This window comes from Gymnoscopelus microlampas (assembly GCF_963454915.1).
Source record: "Gymnoscopelus microlampas genome assembly, chromosome: 11".
In the NCBI taxonomy this organism is placed as follows: Eukaryota; Metazoa; Chordata; class Actinopteri; order Myctophiformes; family Myctophidae; genus Gymnoscopelus; species Gymnoscopelus microlampas.
The window spans coordinates 41,491,168-41,510,711 of record NC_139948.1 but is presented as its reverse complement, the minus strand read 5'-3'; the positions used below and the strand labels follow the sequence as shown (position 1 = coordinate 41,510,711).

The window sequence follows — 19,544 nt, the reverse complement described above, 5'->3', positions numbered from 1 at the left end:
TTTTTTTTTAAGTTTTTTTTTTTCTTTTTTTCCCCCACATTTTTTTCAAAAACACATCAAACACGTTAATGGCACCCAGCGCCATAGCGGTAAAAACACGTGAAACACGTTAATGGCACTCAGTGAGTTAATGGCTTAAAATCGAGGTAGACGCACGCATGTCCATGCATGCGTGGGGGTGAGCGCGTGAAGCTCAAACAACTAGTTGGAGCGGCGCTCCAACACGCCCCATCGCACCCCACCTCCAGTACACCTCCAAACAAAAGTTTCATTTACACCATACATGGGCAAATGGCGGCCCGGGGGCCACGGCCCCCACCTTCACTTAATGCGGCCCGCAGCTTAATATGAGGAATACTGATATTGATTTCAGCTGTTACGAGCTCAAAACGTGCAAACATGACCCGCTTGAATTACTTCAGTCTATATTAGTAGCTTAATGACTAGTATTAAAATTATATTGTATTTTTATGTCCAATGTATTTGTATTTAAGTTCATAAAGTTAGACATAAGTATAACTAAATGAATTTGAAATTAAATAAAAATGTTGCTTTTCATGATTCCAATTCAAAAATAGCAAAAATAAATTCAGGATTCCAATTCAAAAATAGCAAAAATAGCAGATCTACAAGCTCAAAACGCGTCGCAGTGCGACGCGTTTTAAGCTTGTAGATCGGCTATTTTTGCTACTTTTGTGTGACATAGAATGGTAAAGTACGGCATTAATCAGAGATAAGAAGTTTCTGCCTGACAGTATATTATATGCAATGTGGCCCTCTGGAGTGAGTGTGTAAATATACTGGGCTGGCCCTCTCCATTATCAAAGTTTCATTCAAAATCCTGAGAGTTAAGTCACTGTTAACTCTCAGGTCACAGGTCTTTGTGGTTGACCTTCATTGATCACTTTAGCTGCCATTTCCTCCCACCGGAAAGCTTGTTCATCAACAAACACAACCCGAATAAGTGACCTCATCTTTGTTTTGTGATTACATAGTGACCGACTCTTGACCACAAAGCCCTGGGACTTACCCCGGGGGGCTTATCTACTATAGCTGAAGGGCCCTAAGCAGTGTTTAAGAAATGTTGATAGCTTTATGGGCGGTTTTTAGCCTGTGTAACCCAGTACTAGCGGTTATGGTTACGTTTGGCACTCGTTCTGGTATTTGAGGGATGATCATGTGCCATGCTCTACATTTTATACGCTACTATTAGGTATGATTTACACAGCTCTCTCACGTGCCCCTCGTACAGTATGGAATTATACACAGCGGGGGGGTCTTGAACTGGGTTTTCAGGCCAAGCACCCCTGAGCTGAGAGAGAGGTGAATCAGGGACACCCTTAATACATACTCAGACACTCTAGAGGGTCTAAAATATGGAATTCTCTGCCGTTACATCTATGGGAGTTGTCTTCTCACCATATGGTCCATATGGTCTCCCTAATATAATAAAATAATATTTTCCCTAGAGGTTTACTTTTTGTTCCTTTGAGTTTTATTGTTGCAATATGTGTTTTTGCTGTTTCTTGCTTTGTTATATTGTCCATATTGGTGTGTTTTGTTTTGTTTCTTCATCTGTAGAACATGTCTATTAATGTGTAATTTGTAATAGATGTGTATATTACACATTGACATCAATATGTCATTGATTGACATCAATCCTGCTATGAATGTATAAATATTCCCGGAGAATGCCACTTCTCAAGCCCCTGGAGGGTTTTTAAGCATTCATTTGCTGAATCTTTGTGTATCATTTTAAAATTCTCTTGTAAGTGAAAACAAACAAACAAACATATTGTATAACAATGTGTTGCAGATTACACTTTTTCATAGACAGCTTCATAGACTTAATTGACACTTGACAGCACTACTAGTGTTGTGTGAATTAAAGTCGTTTTGTTTGTTTGTTAACACAATATCGTTTCTATTGATATGTTGGATTCATGATGTTAACGTGTACTTTCAGACATTTAACCACTTAAACCCTCAATACTTAGTAAACTTGACCTTTGGCTATGTGATTGATCTGCTCTTTTTTTCCCCTCTACACCAAACCTATTGCAGAAAACAGCTGATCTACAAGCTTATCGCTTGTTTTGCGGGTGAGGTTTTAGGCTTGGTGTCGTGTGTGTGACTCAAGGTCGCTCCAGCAGGACTCATGGTGCCTGGCTTGCCCTGCCGCCGCAGGGATTGATCGTGTGACCTTTCTGTTACGGGACAGTTACTATACGAACCGCTCCGGTCACCCGGCCCCTAATACAGTACTTTTAACACAATGTCAGACAACTGCAGAATCATCGGGCCGTATAAAGGTCACTCTACAACAGTTCTCAACCTGTTTTCATGCCAAGGACCCTCCAGTTTGTTGCAACTTAGGCCACGGGACTTGCATTAACCCTTTTAAGACCAGGAGCGCATCTGCCGTGTCATTTTAAGATTTCTTTGGCTATTCAAAAATAGCAAATCTACAAGCTCATAGCGCGGCACCGAGTGCTATGAGCTTGTAGATCTGCTATTTTTATTTTATTTTCGTGAAAATTTCTGTACATCTTTGAATATATATATTTTTTTTTAAAGCAAACATTTTTAACTCTGTTACAGCTTCTGGGGGGGGGTCCCTGGAACAAAATATTTTGAGATGGGGTCCACGGTCGAATACATATAATTTTTGAGAACCACTGATATTATAGCAACATACGTTTTTTCAAAAAACAGTTTTAGGAGACATTTGTAGAATCCCCTACAAGCAAAGATTTGAGTTACAAATGTTCGCTTAAAAAATATATATTCACACGATTTTCCATAAATTTTCAAAATAATTGCAGATCTACAAGCTCATAGCGCGGCACACAACCTCCGCAGTGGTGGGCAGGCACTTTACCACTGCGAGCGCATCTCCTCTCTCTCTCTCTGACCTTGGTTTCCTGCCTCTCTCACACACTGATACACACCGAGATAAAAGTATAAAAACGGCCAAAAGAATCTTTATTCTAATCATGCACTTCTTAAATCCCTGTGGCATTCAAAGTGTTTTTTTTTCTCCCTTCACTTTGCATATAAAGTGCTTCGAGATATGAAAAACTATTTGAACAAACACTTTGACAAACTTTGTTTCTTGACAGAACATTAAAAAATGAAAGAAATAGGACTTTGTACTTCACGATATAGGCTTGGGCGATCCTTCAACATTATGGTAATGGTGAGTTGCAGAAGGGATCGCATGTGTTTTTGGTTTTGAGACGGGGTTGGCATAAAAGGCTTCCCAGAGAAACAGATATTTATCCCAATCAAACCGGGAACGCATCTCTGTCATTTTTTTTAGATCAAAAAAATAGCAGATCTACAAGTTCATTGCGCAGCACTCCCGTTCTACAGCTTGTAGATCCGATTTTTGGGGGGAGAAATCGTGGAAGATTGTGGGTGTTTGAATATATATTCAACATTTGTAACTCTAATCTTTGCTTCTGGGGATTCTACAAAAATCTTCAAAATCCTAAGAGTTTTTTTTAATTTTTATACACGTATGTTGCTATAATATCAGTGGTTCTCAAAACTTATATGTATTTGGCCGTGGACCCCCCATCTCAAACTATTTTGTTCCAGCGACCCCCAGAAGTTGCAACAAAGTAAAAGATGTTCGCTTAAAAATATATATATTCAAAGATTTGCACACATTTTCAAGATTTTTGAAAAACTTGCAGATCTACAAGCTCATAGCGCGGCACTCGGTGCTGCGCTATGTATATCTGTATATCTGTTGTATATCTGCTATTTTTTTTAAAGCCAAAGAAATCTTAAAATGACACACAGATGCGTTCCCGGTCTTAAAGGGTTATTTGAGACTTGGAGTTGAGCAGTTGACCCGTTTATTGAGAGAGTTTAATAAAAGACAATTATCGAGGGTAAATAAGTTTCCGTCCTTTTTACGGATGGAATTACGTCACAGCAAGGATCTCAGTGAAATCAATGTCAGCATGGAAGGACGTTAAGCATCACTGAACAACGTAAGCTCTTGTATATTTTGAATATTATGGGCTTAACCCAGATGCCAAAGGTGACACATTAAAACCATTGATTTCATAACAACGTCTCCTCTATTCAAACAACGGCTCCCTTTTATAGGTCTGTCTGAGCCGGGTGTGACACAGCATCATGTTCTCATTTAACATCATTATAGTGCCTTTAATTAAGGCCACAATCCAAATATTAAGCCTCACTACGTAACTTTCTTTCAATGAATAAAACAGAATGTTGTCCAATCTGTATGGTAGAGCATTGGTTCTCAAAGTGAAGGGGTCCTTGAGGGAGTTCAAGGGAGTCTCCAGCTAAATGATGGATACCGGTAGTTAGGAACCAAATGGATCCTTACGGGTCTGTAACTCTGAGTGTACAAATGAAACCAAATGGACCCTAACGGGTCCATTTGGTTTCATTTGTACACTCTCAGAGTTAAATTAACATAGATTTTATAAATTGAGGTCCCAGAGATAGAAATATCATTAAATGGGGGTCCGTAGCCTAATGTATGTCAAACCGGTGGGTCCTTGAAATTAAAATGGTTCAGAATCACTGCTAGAGCCGTAAAAATCTTCTCTTATGGGGGTCCCTGGCATATCTTTTCAAATGGGCAAGCTAATAAGTGCCAATTTGGGGGTCTTGACGTGAAAAAGTTTGAGAAGCACTGTGGTAGAATATGTTAATACAATATAACTGATACAATTGGGGTGGTTAGTATTTTGTCTCCCTGCTCTTCTATTGAGACATTTAGATCGTGTCAAAGGTCATGTCTCACCTAGACACAGGATCTGACACCAATTTTGACCTGATGGTCAAGATTCAATTTATCCCCTGAGCAAGCAGGCTCTATTAGGTCAATGGTAAAAATGTCAGCACTTAGGCAGGAAACCAGGTTCAAATCCGGGGTAGAAGAGGAAAAGTTACATAATGCTGATTGAAAAAGAAATCGGAATAGATCAGTCTACAGATTTTATTAACAATCAGAACACGCCTCCTGTCAATAAGTCGCAAGTATAACTTGCTTCAATAATGTATGTCAGTCAGACAACTCATGTGACAGAATTATTGAGAATGAATGGCAGCATACTGTATATGGGTCTAGGTTCTGAACGTGTCACTCTACAAACATACTGACTGCACACTTCAACCCATCTAGACCTGAGGCAGATTTTTAAAAGGTTTTCTGGAAAAACTTGTACACGTTGGCTATTCAAAAATGGCGGATATACAAGCTCACAGTGTGTCACTTCGTGCTGCGCTGCAAGCTTGAATTTTCTATTTTGAACAAATTTGGCAAGAACAATGTTTGAATAATTTTGCTTTTTTTTTTTTTTTTTACATACATACATCTTACATCAAAAATACTCTGTTACAAGTACAAAGGCCTGTGTTCAAAATGTTACTTGAGTTACAAGTACAAAAGTATTGGCATCAAAATGTACTTAAAGTACCAAAAAGTAAAAGTACTAAATGTTTGAAAATAGCAGATCTACAACAGCTTGTAGATCGGCTATTTTCAAATAGCCTACGTATAAAATAGGGCTAAAGGGGTTCATGTATGTTCTATAATATAATGATTTATATCTGAAAAGTAACTAAAGTTTTCAAATAATTGTAGTGGAGTAAAAGTACAATATATGCCTCTGAGACGTGGAGGAGTAGATGTAAAAGTATTGGAAATTTGAAAATACTCAAGTAAAGTACAAACAAAATTGTACTTAAGTAAAGTACTTAGTGACTTTCCACCACTGCCCCCCTGGGGGAACATGTTAGGTACAGTAGAGAGGCACAGCTTACAGGTGGAGCGTGGGGTGTGGACGTGGTGGGGGTGATGAAATGCAGGAATGGTAAGCAGCCGCCACAACTGTAAATAGACGGCCTTAGTCCAGGTTGGACGTGTGTTGCAATGGGAAACGTGTGGATCACATGTCGTCCGCCTGAGACTGACTTCACACAGGCTCGCTCCGATGTGAGCCGTCCTACAGTAACTATCAGGACCATTCACTTCAATCGCAAGACAAGGTCAAGCGTAAGAAAGAAAAAAAGGAATCCTGTGGATCTTGGAATCCACATGTGAACGACGTGGCACCGGCTCCAGTATGATTCTCAGCTCTATTTTTTGTCTCAGGGTGATGGGGAATTATCCTTCCTTTCAGTGTACCGAATCATTCACTAAAAAGTTTCGTTCAATTGATTTTTCACCATTTGCGCCTGCGTTGCGCCGTCCCTCACTGAACTGGCAGTGCATTCTAGCCTCGCATAGCCAGACTATATCACTGCGTGGATATGAGTCTGATGCTTCCATGAGGACATTTTTTTCCCGAAGGGGCGGGATCAAAACAATGGCCCTCGACGCAATTGCTTAGACCAACTACCAATTACAGTCTCCCATATTCGAATACTGGGCCCTGATTGCTCACCCACGTCTTCTGGAGCAGGAAATGGATTCTCTATGGAACGGTGCCAGACCCAAATCGCAGAGTGCAATTTTTTTTTGCACTCGCACATTCGTCTGGTCCCAGGCTACGTGCATCGTGCTGACTGAATCAGTCAGCGCAATGCGTTCACCTGAACGTCCTCTCAGGCTATGGGGTCTAAACAAATGAGAGGGCAAATGGGAAGAAATCATAGAGGTATAATATAACTAGATGGCGGATTGCCCCGCCCCCAGCAATTCATTTCTATATGAAAGTTGCTCAGTGGCGTTTGAAGCGGCGGCCGCTTCAATGTTCTACCTGGGGGCCTGGAAGAAATAGACCCTAAAAGTAACTTTACAGTGACAACAAGAGCCCCCAATATTACGCCTATCCAGTGTGTGCGTGTGTGTGTGTGTGTGTGTGTGTGTGTGTGTGTGTGTGTGTGTGTGTGTGTGTGTGTGTGTGTGTGTGTGTGTGTGTGTGTGTGTGTGTGTGTGTGTGTGTCATTTCATTTCATTTCAAACCTTTATTTATTCTCGAAGGACATTGAGGTTGCCCTCATTTTCAGTGTCGTCGAGATACCTCCTCCCGGAGGACCTCCTTACCTTCCAATCTCTCCTTTCTACCTTTTCCTCCTCTCTATCAGCTGCTAAAGCTGCTTTCTTCTGCACTAAAATTCAGGCTTCTGCTTCTAACCCTAAAAAACTCTTTGAAACTTTCTCCTCTCTCTTGCAACCACCTCCCCCTCCTCCCTCCTCGTCCCTCGTCCCTGACGATTTCGCCAACTTCTTTGACAAGAAGGTGAACGATATCCGATCCTCATTCCCTCCTCCCCCGGCTGGTGCCCTGCGCACTACCCACACCCGTCCCTCTTCCACCCTCCCCTCTCTAGTTTCATCTACTCCTCTCTCCCCCCCCTCCACCTCTCTATCCCACTTTTCTCCCCTTTCTCCTAACGAGGTCCTTCTCCTTGTTACCTCTAGCCGCCCCACCTCATGCTCTCTGGACCCTGTCCCATCCCCTCTGCTGCAGTCCACTGCACCTGAACTTCTCCCCTTCTTAACCCACCTTATTAACACCTCTCTGACATCTGGTTACTTTCCCTCTACTTTCAAGACTGCCAGAGTCACCCCCCTCCTCAAGAAACCGACACTTGACCCCTCTGAAGTCAAGAACTACAGGCCGGTTTCCCTTCTATCCTTCCTATCTAAAACTCTCGAACGTGCTGTGTTCAAACAACTGTCCTCGTATCTCCACCAGAACAACCTCCTGGACTCCAACCAGTCTGGGTTCAAAGTGGGTCACTCGACAGAGACTGCCCTCCTGGCAGTGGCGGAGTCACTCCATGCCGCTAGAGCGAACTCTCTCTCCTCTGTCCTGATACTCCTGGACCTGTCTGCAGCGTTCGACACAGTGAACCATCAGATCCTCCTCTCCACCCTCGAGGGGATGGGTGTCTCAGGCTCTGCACTCTCCCTGTTTGCATCCTACCTGACGGGTCGCTCCTACCAGGTGATGCTGGGAGGGTCTGTGTCTGAACCACACAGGCTCACTACTGGGGTTCCCCAAGGCTCGGTTCTGGGTCCTCTTCTCTTCTCTCTCTACACTACATCTCTTGGTGCTGTCATCCGCTCCCATGGCTTTTCCTACCACTGCTATGCCGATGACACCCAGCTGATCCTCTCATTCCCCCCCTCTGACACACAAGTGGAGGCACGCATTGCTGCTTGCCTGGCTGACATCTCGGAGTGGATGTCGACGAACCACCTGAAGCTCAACCTGGACAAGACCGAGCTGATGTTCATCCCGGGGAAGGGCTGTCCTCACCGAGACAGGGCCATCACCATTGAGAACGCTGTGGTGACGTCAACTCGGACTGCGAAGAATCTGGGTGTGACCCTGGACGATCAACTGTCGTTCTCGGCTAACATCGCATCAGTGACACGGTCCTGCAGATTCCTCCTCTACAACATCAGGAGAATTCGGCCCTTCCTCACGGAGAAGGCAGCCCAGGTGCTCATCCAGGCTCTTGTCATCTCCCGCCTGGACTACTGCAACTCCCTCCTGGCTGGCGCTCCGGCATCTGCCATCAGACCCCTGGAGCTTGTTCAGAAAGCTGCGGCTCGTCTGGTGTTCAACCGCCCCAAGTTCTCTCACACAACTATCCTTCTCCGTTCCCTGCACTGGCTCCCCGTAGCGGCTCGCATTCAGTTTAAAACCCTGGTGCTAGCCTATAGGGCAGTGAAAGGAACAGCTCCCTCTTACCTCCGGGTATTGGTCAATGCCCACAACCCTTCCCGACCACTCCGGTCGGCCACCAAGGGGCGACTGACTCCCCCGCCACTCAACGGTCCTTCTGGTCGATCGACACGGTCACGACTTTTTTCTGTTCTGGCCCCACAGTGGTGGAATGAACTTCCCACTGATGTCAGGACAGCAGAGTCACTGCCCATCTTTCGCCGCAGGCTGAAAACCCACCTCTTCAGGAAACACTACCCTTCCTCTTTGCCTGGCCTACTTGTTGTTAACTAGTTTAGGAACTATTGTTGTATTGGATTGATTAGCTCGTGCTCATTTGATTTGGCTATTTTATCTCATGTGCTTGAAAGTAGATAGCTGATATATTGCACTTTTACCTTAGCGCTAGGTATACTCTTGGTTGCTTGTTTTTACAGGAAATACACTTAAGACCTCTGGTGATTAGTAGTTTCGTTCCCTACCTATGTTGAATACACTTATTGTAAGTCGCTTTGGATAAAAGCGTCTGCTAAATGACTGTAATGTAATGTAATGTAATACATCACAGTACAATTTCATTTTCACATCAATATTCTGATCAATGATAAAACAAAACAAAACAGAAACAAAACAAAAATGTTCCCCTATCGTGTGATACAACACAAATTTAAAAAGCTGCGTGTGTGTGTGTGTGTGTGTGTGTGTGTGTGTGTGTGTGTGTGTGTGTGTGTGTGTGTGTGTGTGTGTGTGTGTGTGTGTGTGTGTGTGTGTGTGTGTGTGTGTGTGTGTGTGGAACTGACCTGGATAAGTGGAGTCTCTTCTCTGTGTGTTGACCTGGTCCATGCAGGGGGTCATAGTGGGGCTGGTTGACCAGCACCTCCACCCCGTCTCCCTCCTGGCTCTCCATGTGACTGTGTTTGCTGATGGTGTACAGCTGGCCTATCTTGTACTGGAGAGACCACAGCGCAGGGCAGAGAACAAAATGTTATTGATTATATAACAAATAATTGATCATCGATAAGTTTATCATTATTATAATCTATTACTAACGGATCCCTATGTTGGGCATGTCATCATAGGCAAAACGTTTTAAAAACATTTTGTCTCTGTCGGGTGGAAAACTCACTCAAACTCAAAACGTGCCGTTTCCAGCCACGTTTCGAGCTTGTGGATCTGCTACTTTTGATGATTTTGTGAGATGCTGCAGTGTAGTATGATGATCAAGTAGGACCAAAAAACAGAGAAAGTTAAAATATGGAGATAAGAGGTTTCTGCCCGACAACAACAGTATCATAATGTTAAGTGATATCCTAATTGTGTCTGACACTGATTTCACACCAGCAGAGTCAAACGAACGTTCCCAGTGTGGACATTTGTAAAAAGTAATAAAATGGGCGTGTCCGAGGTTGTGAGTGAGAGCGTCAGCCTGTCACCAAGTATTAACGTGTGTGTGTGTGTGTGTGTGTGTGTGTGTGTGTGTGTGTGTGTGTGTGTGTGTGTGTGTGTGTGTGTGTGTGTGTGTGTGTGTGTGTGTGTGTGTGTGTGTGTGTGTGTGTGTGCGTGCATGCGTGTGCTACCGAGGTGAAGAAATGGACTGTATGGAAGTAGCAAATACTGGTTATAGTTTTAAACTAGCAGCTGTGAAGGAAATGAGCAACTACATGGCTTATATATTGCCTAAACAAATATATAAATTGTTTAGGAAAAAGGCTTCCAGAGATATTAGCGTGGAGCATCTGTGTTTCTCTTCTCTGTCTCTGAGCTCCACAGCTGTGTGCACTGCTGTCTGTGAGTCCTTTTAGGAGCTCTAGAGCTGTCTCTGCTCTGGGACACGTAGAGATGGATGTCTCTGGCAGCTTAAACCAGTTGTTCTCAAACTTTACAGGCCGCGACCCCACAAAATATTGATTGATTGAACTGGGGACCCCCCACTCTGACAAGCACTTAGATTTGTAGGAGTTGAGGCATTACATTTAGTTTGACTCGGTTCCACAGCTATAAATAAAGACAAACATCACGTGGATGCACCTGGGACGTATCATCAGGGTTGTAGCCTGGGGTTCGACGGGTGTTTCGGGTCTCGAAACATCGCCCAGGTGACCCAGCCGGGGTTGATCAAGCCCCCGACTTACGTCCCAGTAGCTACCCACGGTCAGTCCTCTTAGGGCAAGACAGGGCCACTCAATCCACTTCTCTGGAACTACTCTGCCGGGACCGGGGGAGAGGAGAGGCTCTGGCACGTGGAGGGACTAGGCTCTGTGGATGGCCTCCTGGCCGGGCCCCTCCTTCGTCTCAACGGGTCCAGGACCTGAGCGTTGCACCAGACTCCCCCGTTCCAAATTCTGGCGGCATTCAATTCCAGCTAAATATAGTGAAAATAGCTCTACAAGAGCATGTACTGTAGATCGGCTATTTTCACAATTTCTTGGCCCTTTCTTAGGTAATATTTGACCAATGGCCAATGTTTGAATTTCTTTTTGTATTGTTTGTTGATTGCTTTTGACGCAGTAATGTCATTTTAGGAATGTGCAGTATACCCGGGTATACACTTATACTGTATGTTGGTTTGTTTACTGTTGAGTGAGAAAACAACGTTGCACATTAAGCAAATCATCTAAAAACCTAACCCACAGTTTGAGAACCACTGGCTAAAACAACCTAAAGTATTCATTTTAGGCAATACATAGGCGTATTTTTCTGTGCTGTCAAGTATACAGTATATACCTACGCCATGCCTATTTCAGAGCACAGCGTGCTTCTGATTGGATTGTCGCCATGCGTCAAAGTTGACATTTTCTCAACTTTGACACATTCAAGGAACTCAGCAAAACTACGCTGCTGCTGATTCTACAAAATGTCTTCTAAATCCTAACAGTTTTTTGAAAAAAACCTATGTTGCTACATCAGTGGTTCTGAAACTTTTCCAAGTCAAGGACCTCCAAAATGATATGTATTTGGCCGCGGACCCCCATCTCAAAACACTTTGTTCCAGGGACCCCCAGAAGCAAAGATTTGAGTTACAAATGTTTGCTTAAAAATATATATATATTCAAAGATTTGCTAAAATGTTCAAGATTTTTTTTAAATAGCCAAATAAATCTTAAAATTGTGAATTCAGCGTGAGACCTGGTGTGGTGAGGGCAAGGCGGTTAAGTTCCATAACGCTGTGTAAAACTAAAGCGGTCTCCCACCTCCTGGACGGTGAGGGGCATACATATGCGGTATTCCTTGAGAAGCATGACGTCTTCTTCTCTTCAGCGTCAGCCCCGCTTCAGCAACTCAATCTGGGCTGGGCAGGCATCCAGCTCTTCATCAGCATGTTTAACTACAGTACATAAACACACAGGACAGGACAGAGTCGTGTTAACCCTCTGGCAGATCCATCAGAGTTAAAGTTAGATAGTAATAGAGTAGTGGTTCTTCTCAAAACTTTTTTAATTTCAAAGACCCCCATAGCTCTCAGAGTTACAGAAATGTAAGGAACACCCTCAAGGAACCGTGAGGGTCCCTGCCTGGACCCCCACTTAAAGAACCACTGGTAATAGAGGAATCTGACCCACATACAGTGTTAATTTTGTCATTTCAATTTCAGAGTCTAGACTTATTTAATGATTTTCTTGTGTCCTCCGTTGCCGTTCATTTAGACATACATGCACCAATAAAACAGAACAACAAAACAGTGCTTTGGTGCTATGCACCATAGCACCAATCTGGGAACCCATTCGGTAAAAAAAATATATATTTTTTTTTTGTGTAGAAACAGGAACTCGGTTTGGTCCCTCCCCTTTCTTAGTCCACTTCCTCCACTTCTGTGTTTATTCCTACTAATAAACAACATTACATGTTCAGGGCAGTGGTGCTGAGTGACCTTGAGTAATCTCTCAAGACAGCAGAATCTGTCTTGAGAGATTACTATAGCACTGGTTATCAAACCGTTTTCATACCAAAGACCCCCAAATTAATATGCATGTTGCCGCAGACCCCCATCTGAAAACATTTTGTGCCAGGGACCCTCACACAAGATTTGTGTTCCACATCAATTTTTTTTACATTTTGAAAATAGCAGATATCCACGCTCACAACGCGTCGACATTGTGAGCGTTGTGAACTTGGAGATCGGCTATTTTCAAATAGCATATGTAGATTGAAGTGTTTAAACTGATTTTGATGCCATCACATTTTTCTGGGGACCTGCTGTAAGGTAAGGTAAGGTAAACTTTTATTGTCCCAAAGGAAATTTGTTTTGGGCTTTAACCCCAGCTGCAGCCACACGTAAAACAATGACAATACAAAATACAAAATACAAAATACATAACAGGGGGGGGGAGGGGGACAACATTACACAAGTGCACAGATAGTGATCGGTCTACTCTTAATGGTCACTGCAGGGCCTCATTTAGCATTTTAGTTGCCACAGGAACAAACGATTTTTTGAATCGTACATAATTCCATCTAGGTTCGCTATACCTTCTCCCAGAGGGCAGCATTACAAACTGTCCATGTAAAACATGGGTAGCATCACTGACTATTTTCTGAGCTTGTCTTAGCGTGGCCTGGAACGCCCTCAAGGACCCCTGGGGGTCCCCGGACCCCACTTTGAGAAACCACTGCTCTATACCTACCTGGATCACTTATTAGCGGTGACTGACTGATTAAAATACTGAACTCAACTCTTTTATTATTTATAGAGCACATTTGAAGAGACCAAGGTCAACCTAAGCGCTATACAGGTTCAAACTAAACCAGGCAACAGAATACAAACGAGAACAGAGATGCAAAATATTAGTTACACCAGTGGTTCTCAAAGTTAAAATAGTTTTAGCTTAACCCTCTAGGACCTGTGTAAATAAATAGTTCTGCTACTTCGTATTGTGGGAGGAAAATTCATGACCATATCTTATTATTTTTGTTTGTTTGTTGGTTGTTGTTGTTTTTTTTGTTTTGTTTTTATGTCTTTGTAATGTTTTGTTTAATTTTTGTTTTTGGATGCCAGATGCTATGTATACGTATGATTGCTATGTGTTGTCTTTTTCCTCTGTTTTTGTTTGTTGTTTTATTATAGACATTTACTACAATTGCCATATTGCTGTGTTATATACCTGAAAATGCCAAATAAATATATTGTTTAAAAAAAAAAAAAAAGTTTTAGCTTGGCTATTCAAAAATAGCAGATCTACAAGCTCACAGCGCGTCACTTCGTGCCTCGCTGCGAGCCTGTACATCTGCTATTTTTCTTTAGTTTTTTAATACCACAAATGTTTTGTTTTGTTTTTTTATAATTTATTATTATTTTACACAAATCTTCTCTTCTGGGGGTCCCTGGCACAAAACCTTTTCAGATGGGGGTCCACGGACATATCAATTTGGGGGTCCTTGGCACGAACAAGTTTGAGAACTACTGAGTTACAGCACTATGAGGCTAAATCAAAGGGTGCCAAGCTCAACTTGATTTGAAGAAAGGGGATGGTTTATAAAGATTAAAATAAATAAATAAAAACCTCTATGAACTGGGAACATGTTAATGTCTTCCTCTGAAGGTATAGGCTGACAATATAATATACACAAATGATTTTAACAGAAGAATATAAGTGTATCCTGGCTGTCCATAAAGCACACATGCTTCATCATCACATCCGGGGTTTTAAATCCACGTCTTGTTTTTGTTTCCCATAACATTCTGGGATTAGTCACTTTCTCCAATAGGTCTTTGAACAATGGAGAAAACATGAAAACACACAGGGGACATTTACTCTGAAATTCAGATTAGTTTCTGTTGTCTATTATGGCACATTAAAGGTTGGGTAAGTGATATTTTGGGGTATTTTGTTTGTTGTTAAAAAGGTTATAGTACTATATTCTGATAGTAATCATTGATACAGAGCGTTTGTTTGGTCACAGGGGTCTCTCCAGCTCTTTAGTAAACAGAATATAGTACATGTTCAGGTAGGTGACAACATTTAAGCCAATCAGGCAGGAGAGAGCACTGAAAATGCATTTTCTGTTTAATAAAGAGCTGGAGAGACATGGGAGACTCCTTTTACTGAACAAACACTCTATAGCAAGGAGTACTATCAGAATACAGAGCTATTTAACACTTATTTTAACCAAAGTAAATCACTTACCCTACCATTATCTGACCATTCAGATTCTGAATGGTCAGATAATGCTGCCTGTCTCCTAGTCCTTAGTGTTGTCCTGATAAGCCTGTAGGGCTCATGTTAACCATACTAATAATAATTGATTGATTACCCGCAAACAAACGATCATAGTTCCCCACACACACACACACACACACACACACACACACACACACACACACACACACACACACACACACACACACACACAGTGAGGATCACTGACCTGACAATGAAAAGGGAATCAGTTGTTCACTAAACGCTTATATCACAGAACAGTAGAAAACCCAAATCCTTTAACATTATGACTCTCAACGTTTTAATATCAAGGACCCCCAACTATGATAGAATGCACATATCCATGTGTATATTTACTCTCAGAGTCACAGACCTGTAAGGGGTCCATGTGGAACCCCCTCAAGGACCCCTGGGGGTCCCTGGACCTCCTAGACAAATGACAGTTGTTGTTGTTTTTTTACTTAAGTAAAAGTATCAATTCTGCAATGTAAAAAATACTCTGTTACAAGTTAGTAAGTCCAGAATTCAAAATTGACTTGAGTAAAAGTACAAAAGTATTGGTACACAAAATGTACTTAAAGTACAAAAAGTACTCATTATGCAGGATGTCCCATTTCAAAATTCAAATGTATAAAAATCTTTTGAAAATAGCAGATATACAAGCTCACAGCTTGTGAGCTATTTTCAAATAGCCAAAATATAGACCCCTTAACAGACGACGTCACACTGATAAGAACCAGTATGCGTGCAACCAGTATGCGTGCAATGAAACCCATTCTATCAGGTCTCGCTAGGACGCACCTCACTAGCCAACACACAAGAGGGGGTTGGGGTGTGCTGAAACCAGCGCACCCCAAAACAACAGGTTGAGAATTGATTGCGTGAAACAATCACCTGTGCATCCAGTCTCAATGTTAGTAAACAAATAATCGGTCTATATACAGGGCTGAAGTGGTTAATGTATGTTTTGTAATAACAATCAAAATCCACAAATTCCAGAAATTACATTTTTCAAAGGAGTAAAAAAGTACAATATTTTCCTCTGAGATGCAGTGAAGTAGAAGCACAAGTACTGAAAATTGGAAGTACTCCAGTAAAGTAAAACATACCTCAAAATTGTACTTATAAGTGCAGTACTCGAGTAAATGTACTTGGTTACTTTTACACCACTGAAAGTCGCTGTGTGAAGGAGCACATGCGTTCAACTCTCTCTCTGTCACAACTTCTTACCTTCAACAGAATCCTAATCCAGCAGAACTGGCGACTCACAATGCGAAACCAACGGTTTTGTGGACTTAAATCCCAAACTAACAACTAGTATTTATTTTAAAAAGCGTTTCCCATTTCTTGTGTGTGTGTTTAATCAGTTAGTTTCCCAGGAGGAGGGTCTGAGGACTGAGTAGGGAGAGCTCGAGACCCAGAGCTCGAGACGACACCATGAGACGGCACAGTACTACCGCCCTCTAGCGGTAAAGTCCAGCGGTTCTCAACCTGTGGGTCGGGACCTCCAGGGAGGTCCCAACATGATAGTAAAGTGACAATTTAAAAGACTTTGAAGGCCTTCTTTAATAATATATATTTCTGCATCAAAAAATAATCAACAAACTATTTGCCTAAATGCATAATTTTTATCAAATAAAAAAAAAGAGTTATATTTGTTTACTGATATTTTATGACCAATAAGGCATTAAGGAGACAGAGAGAGTAAAGGGAAAGAGGGAGAGTATGAGAGCAAGAGTGTCTGTTGTTCTGTGTTTTGTTTGTATCTTAGTTTAACTGGGGTTTTTTTATGTTTTATATTTTATTTGAACTCATCCGGAACATTTACCAAATGATTTGTACACTGTCAGAGTTAAGGGGAGACCTTCAAATGTAAAAGTTTGAGAACCATTGTTTTTTTTTAGGCTATAGAAAATGTGCTCAGTGAAAGCCTTGTAACACTTGCGGTTATCAACCACTAGATGGCGAACACGGGTCGCAAATGTCCTGAAGGTGCCAAATGACGCGTGATTTGACACTGGGTCTCCCCCCGCCCCGCCCCCTGGCAGTAGCAGCTGCCTCACACAGATCACACCAAGTCCACGTGCTTCCCACGGTGTGTGTAAGGCATTGGTTCTCAAAGTGGGGTCCGGGGACCCCCAGGGGTCCTTGAGGGAGTTCAAGGGGGTCCCCAGCTAAATGATGGATACCGGTAGTTAGGAACCAAATGGACCCTTATGGGTCTAACTCTGAGAGTGTGCAAATGGAACCAAATGGACCCGTTAGTTGTACACTCTCAGAGTTAAATTAACATAGATTTTACAATATAAATTGAGGTCCCAGAGATAGAAATGTCATTAAATGGGGGTCTGTAGCCTAATGCATGTCAAACTGGGGGGTCCTTGAAATTAAAATGGTTCAGAATAACTGCTAGAGCCGTAAAAATCTTCTCTTATGGGGGTCCCTGGCATATCTTTTCAAATGGGGGTCCGCAAGCTAATAAGTGTCAATTTGGGGGTCCTTGACGTGAAAAGTTTTGAGAAGCACTGGTGTAAGGAACCCCCGGAGGAGAAGATTTGTGTCGAATAAAATAAAGTAAAATAAATGGATAAATAATTAAAATAATTCAAAATTCTATTTTTTTTTTCCAGATTAAGAAAAAAATATTATTAGAGCATCCCTATTCTGGGGGAACATTAGCAGAAAATAGCAGATCTACAAGCTATTACTAAGTATTGAGGCTTTAAGAAGTCGTTCAATGTCTGAAAATACAGTTAACATGAATCCAACATACTGTATTAATAGAAAAGATAATGTGTAAACAAATAAACAAACACAAACAAACAAACAAACAAACAAAAACATACATTTACACAACACTGATGATAGTGGGGGGTCCCTGCTTCATCTCTCTCACTTAATGGGTCCTTGGCCTGAAAAACCTTGAAGACCCCTGGTCTATTTGGTCTGTGTCAGTTGAAACTTGCCTACCAATGACCTCATCGGTGGGCAGGTTTGGTCATTTCAAGGACAATGGCTTCTATTTCAGAATGCAAACTTTCCAGGAAGAGAAAGGTCTGTGAGGTCAATGATGACATTGGCAGCAGGCAGGTTTCTGGGCAGTCCACACGGTCCTCCACTGAGACACGGAGCCAGCACAGAAATGGTGCCATCTTATAATGAAATACTCTGTTACAAGTAAAAGTCTGGAATTCAAAATGTACTTGAGTAAAAGTACAAAAGCATTGGTATCAATATGTACCTTTAGTACAAAAAGTAGAAAGTACTCATTATGCAGAATGTCCCATTTCAAGTTTTCAGATGTATACAAATCTTTTGAAAATAGCAGATCTACAAGCTCACAATGCGTCACATCGCGACTCATTGTGAGCTTGTAGATTACAATGTATCATGAGCTTGTAGATTACAATGGCTTCTATTTCCACATGCTAACTTTCCAGTAAGATAAAGGCTTGCAATTTGTATTAGCTTGGAATCCCCATTCATGATGTCATTGATGGTTTCTGAACTGTCCACATCCCACCAACGACATGCACAGTGAGTAGACGGTAATGGTGACATTTTACAATCAGCATTATAGTGACCACCAATTTTAACTTCATTCACAACAAGCGTCACACGCAGGTCAGGATCCACTACTAGCCCTTTCACACAATGAGTTCACACCAGACATTGAGAAAGTGACAATCATTTAATTGTAAATCAACAGTGTTTACATTGTATATTATTAATAATAATATAAAAAGCAAAGGACAAGATGTTGGAGCTGTTAGTATAATGACAAATATAAAACACAAAGGGGCAAACACACTGCACTGTCACTGACACAGAGCAGAACCAGAGAGAAGAAAAACAACAACATGGCATATACAAATACACAGTAAAATCCTCATTGTTTCATTTAGAGTTTGCAAAAGGAACCAATTGGACCCTTATGGGTCCATTTGGTTCCATTTATACATTCTCAGTTACAAATAGATAAATGAACACTGATGATTCTACATGATGTGTAAATGCCTCATGCATTAAAACCTTAGAAATGGACTGAGCTATTGCTTTGTCCCTGTTGGGGACAGAATAATGAAAGCAGTATGGTAGAATACATGTATAAATCCTTGCATGTCAAGTCTAGTTGTAAGTCCTCGATGTAAGATGGTTCAAATCAGTGGTTCCCAAACATTTTAGCTCGAGACCCAAAAGAGAAATTTCACGTCTCCCCGGGACCTAAACTAGTGAAAACAGCCGATCTACAAGGTCACATAGGTCAGATCTGCTATTTTCAATACTTAAAAGTATTTTTTTTTCATGAAATTATTTCGAAAAAACTTTTGAACTTGTTTTTGACTTAAAACAAATTTGTGAATATTTTGCGATTTTTTGTGAAATCTTTCAAAAATAATAATAAAAAACAAAATGTAGGAAACCAAAAATAAAGGGGTATTCACTAGCGACCCATAAAAATTGGTCCGCGACCCACAAATGGGTCCCGACCCACTGTTTGGGAAACAGTGGTTCAAATGATCCAAATCACAGACTTTTAAGATAAAGGAGTCAGTAGAACCCACAGTATCTTTGCCATGTGGGAAGACTTAAAGATTTCTAATGAGAGGAAAACACATTTGTGGTTATTTGTGTCTGAACAATCCAGTGGACAGTAACACGATAGCATTGATTTGGAGGGTTGGTTTACATCTCTAATAAAAGAGCTAATTGAAAT

The 19,544-nt window shown here is 41.6% G+C and overlaps 1 protein-coding gene across 1 annotated transcript in view; it reads right to left on the bottom strand.

Annotated features, from left to right (window-relative positions):
- LOC311055850 (cytoplasmic phosphatidylinositol transfer protein 1-like) overlaps positions 1-16,191 on the bottom strand; it is a 37,092-nt gene extending 20,901 nt beyond the window's left edge. The window contains exons 1-3 of the mRNA XM_084072118.1: positions 16,058-16,191; positions 11,864-11,997; positions 9,473-9,621 (exon numbers count right to left, since the gene is read on the bottom strand). Of these exons, the coding sequence (XP_083928244.1) occupies positions 9,473-9,621; positions 11,864-11,911 (197 nt within the window). The 5' untranslated portion in view covers positions 11,912-11,997; positions 16,058-16,191. The remainder of the gene's footprint in view (positions 1-9,472; positions 9,622-11,863; positions 11,998-16,057) is intronic.
- Positions 16,192-19,544: the final 3,353 nt, after the last annotated feature.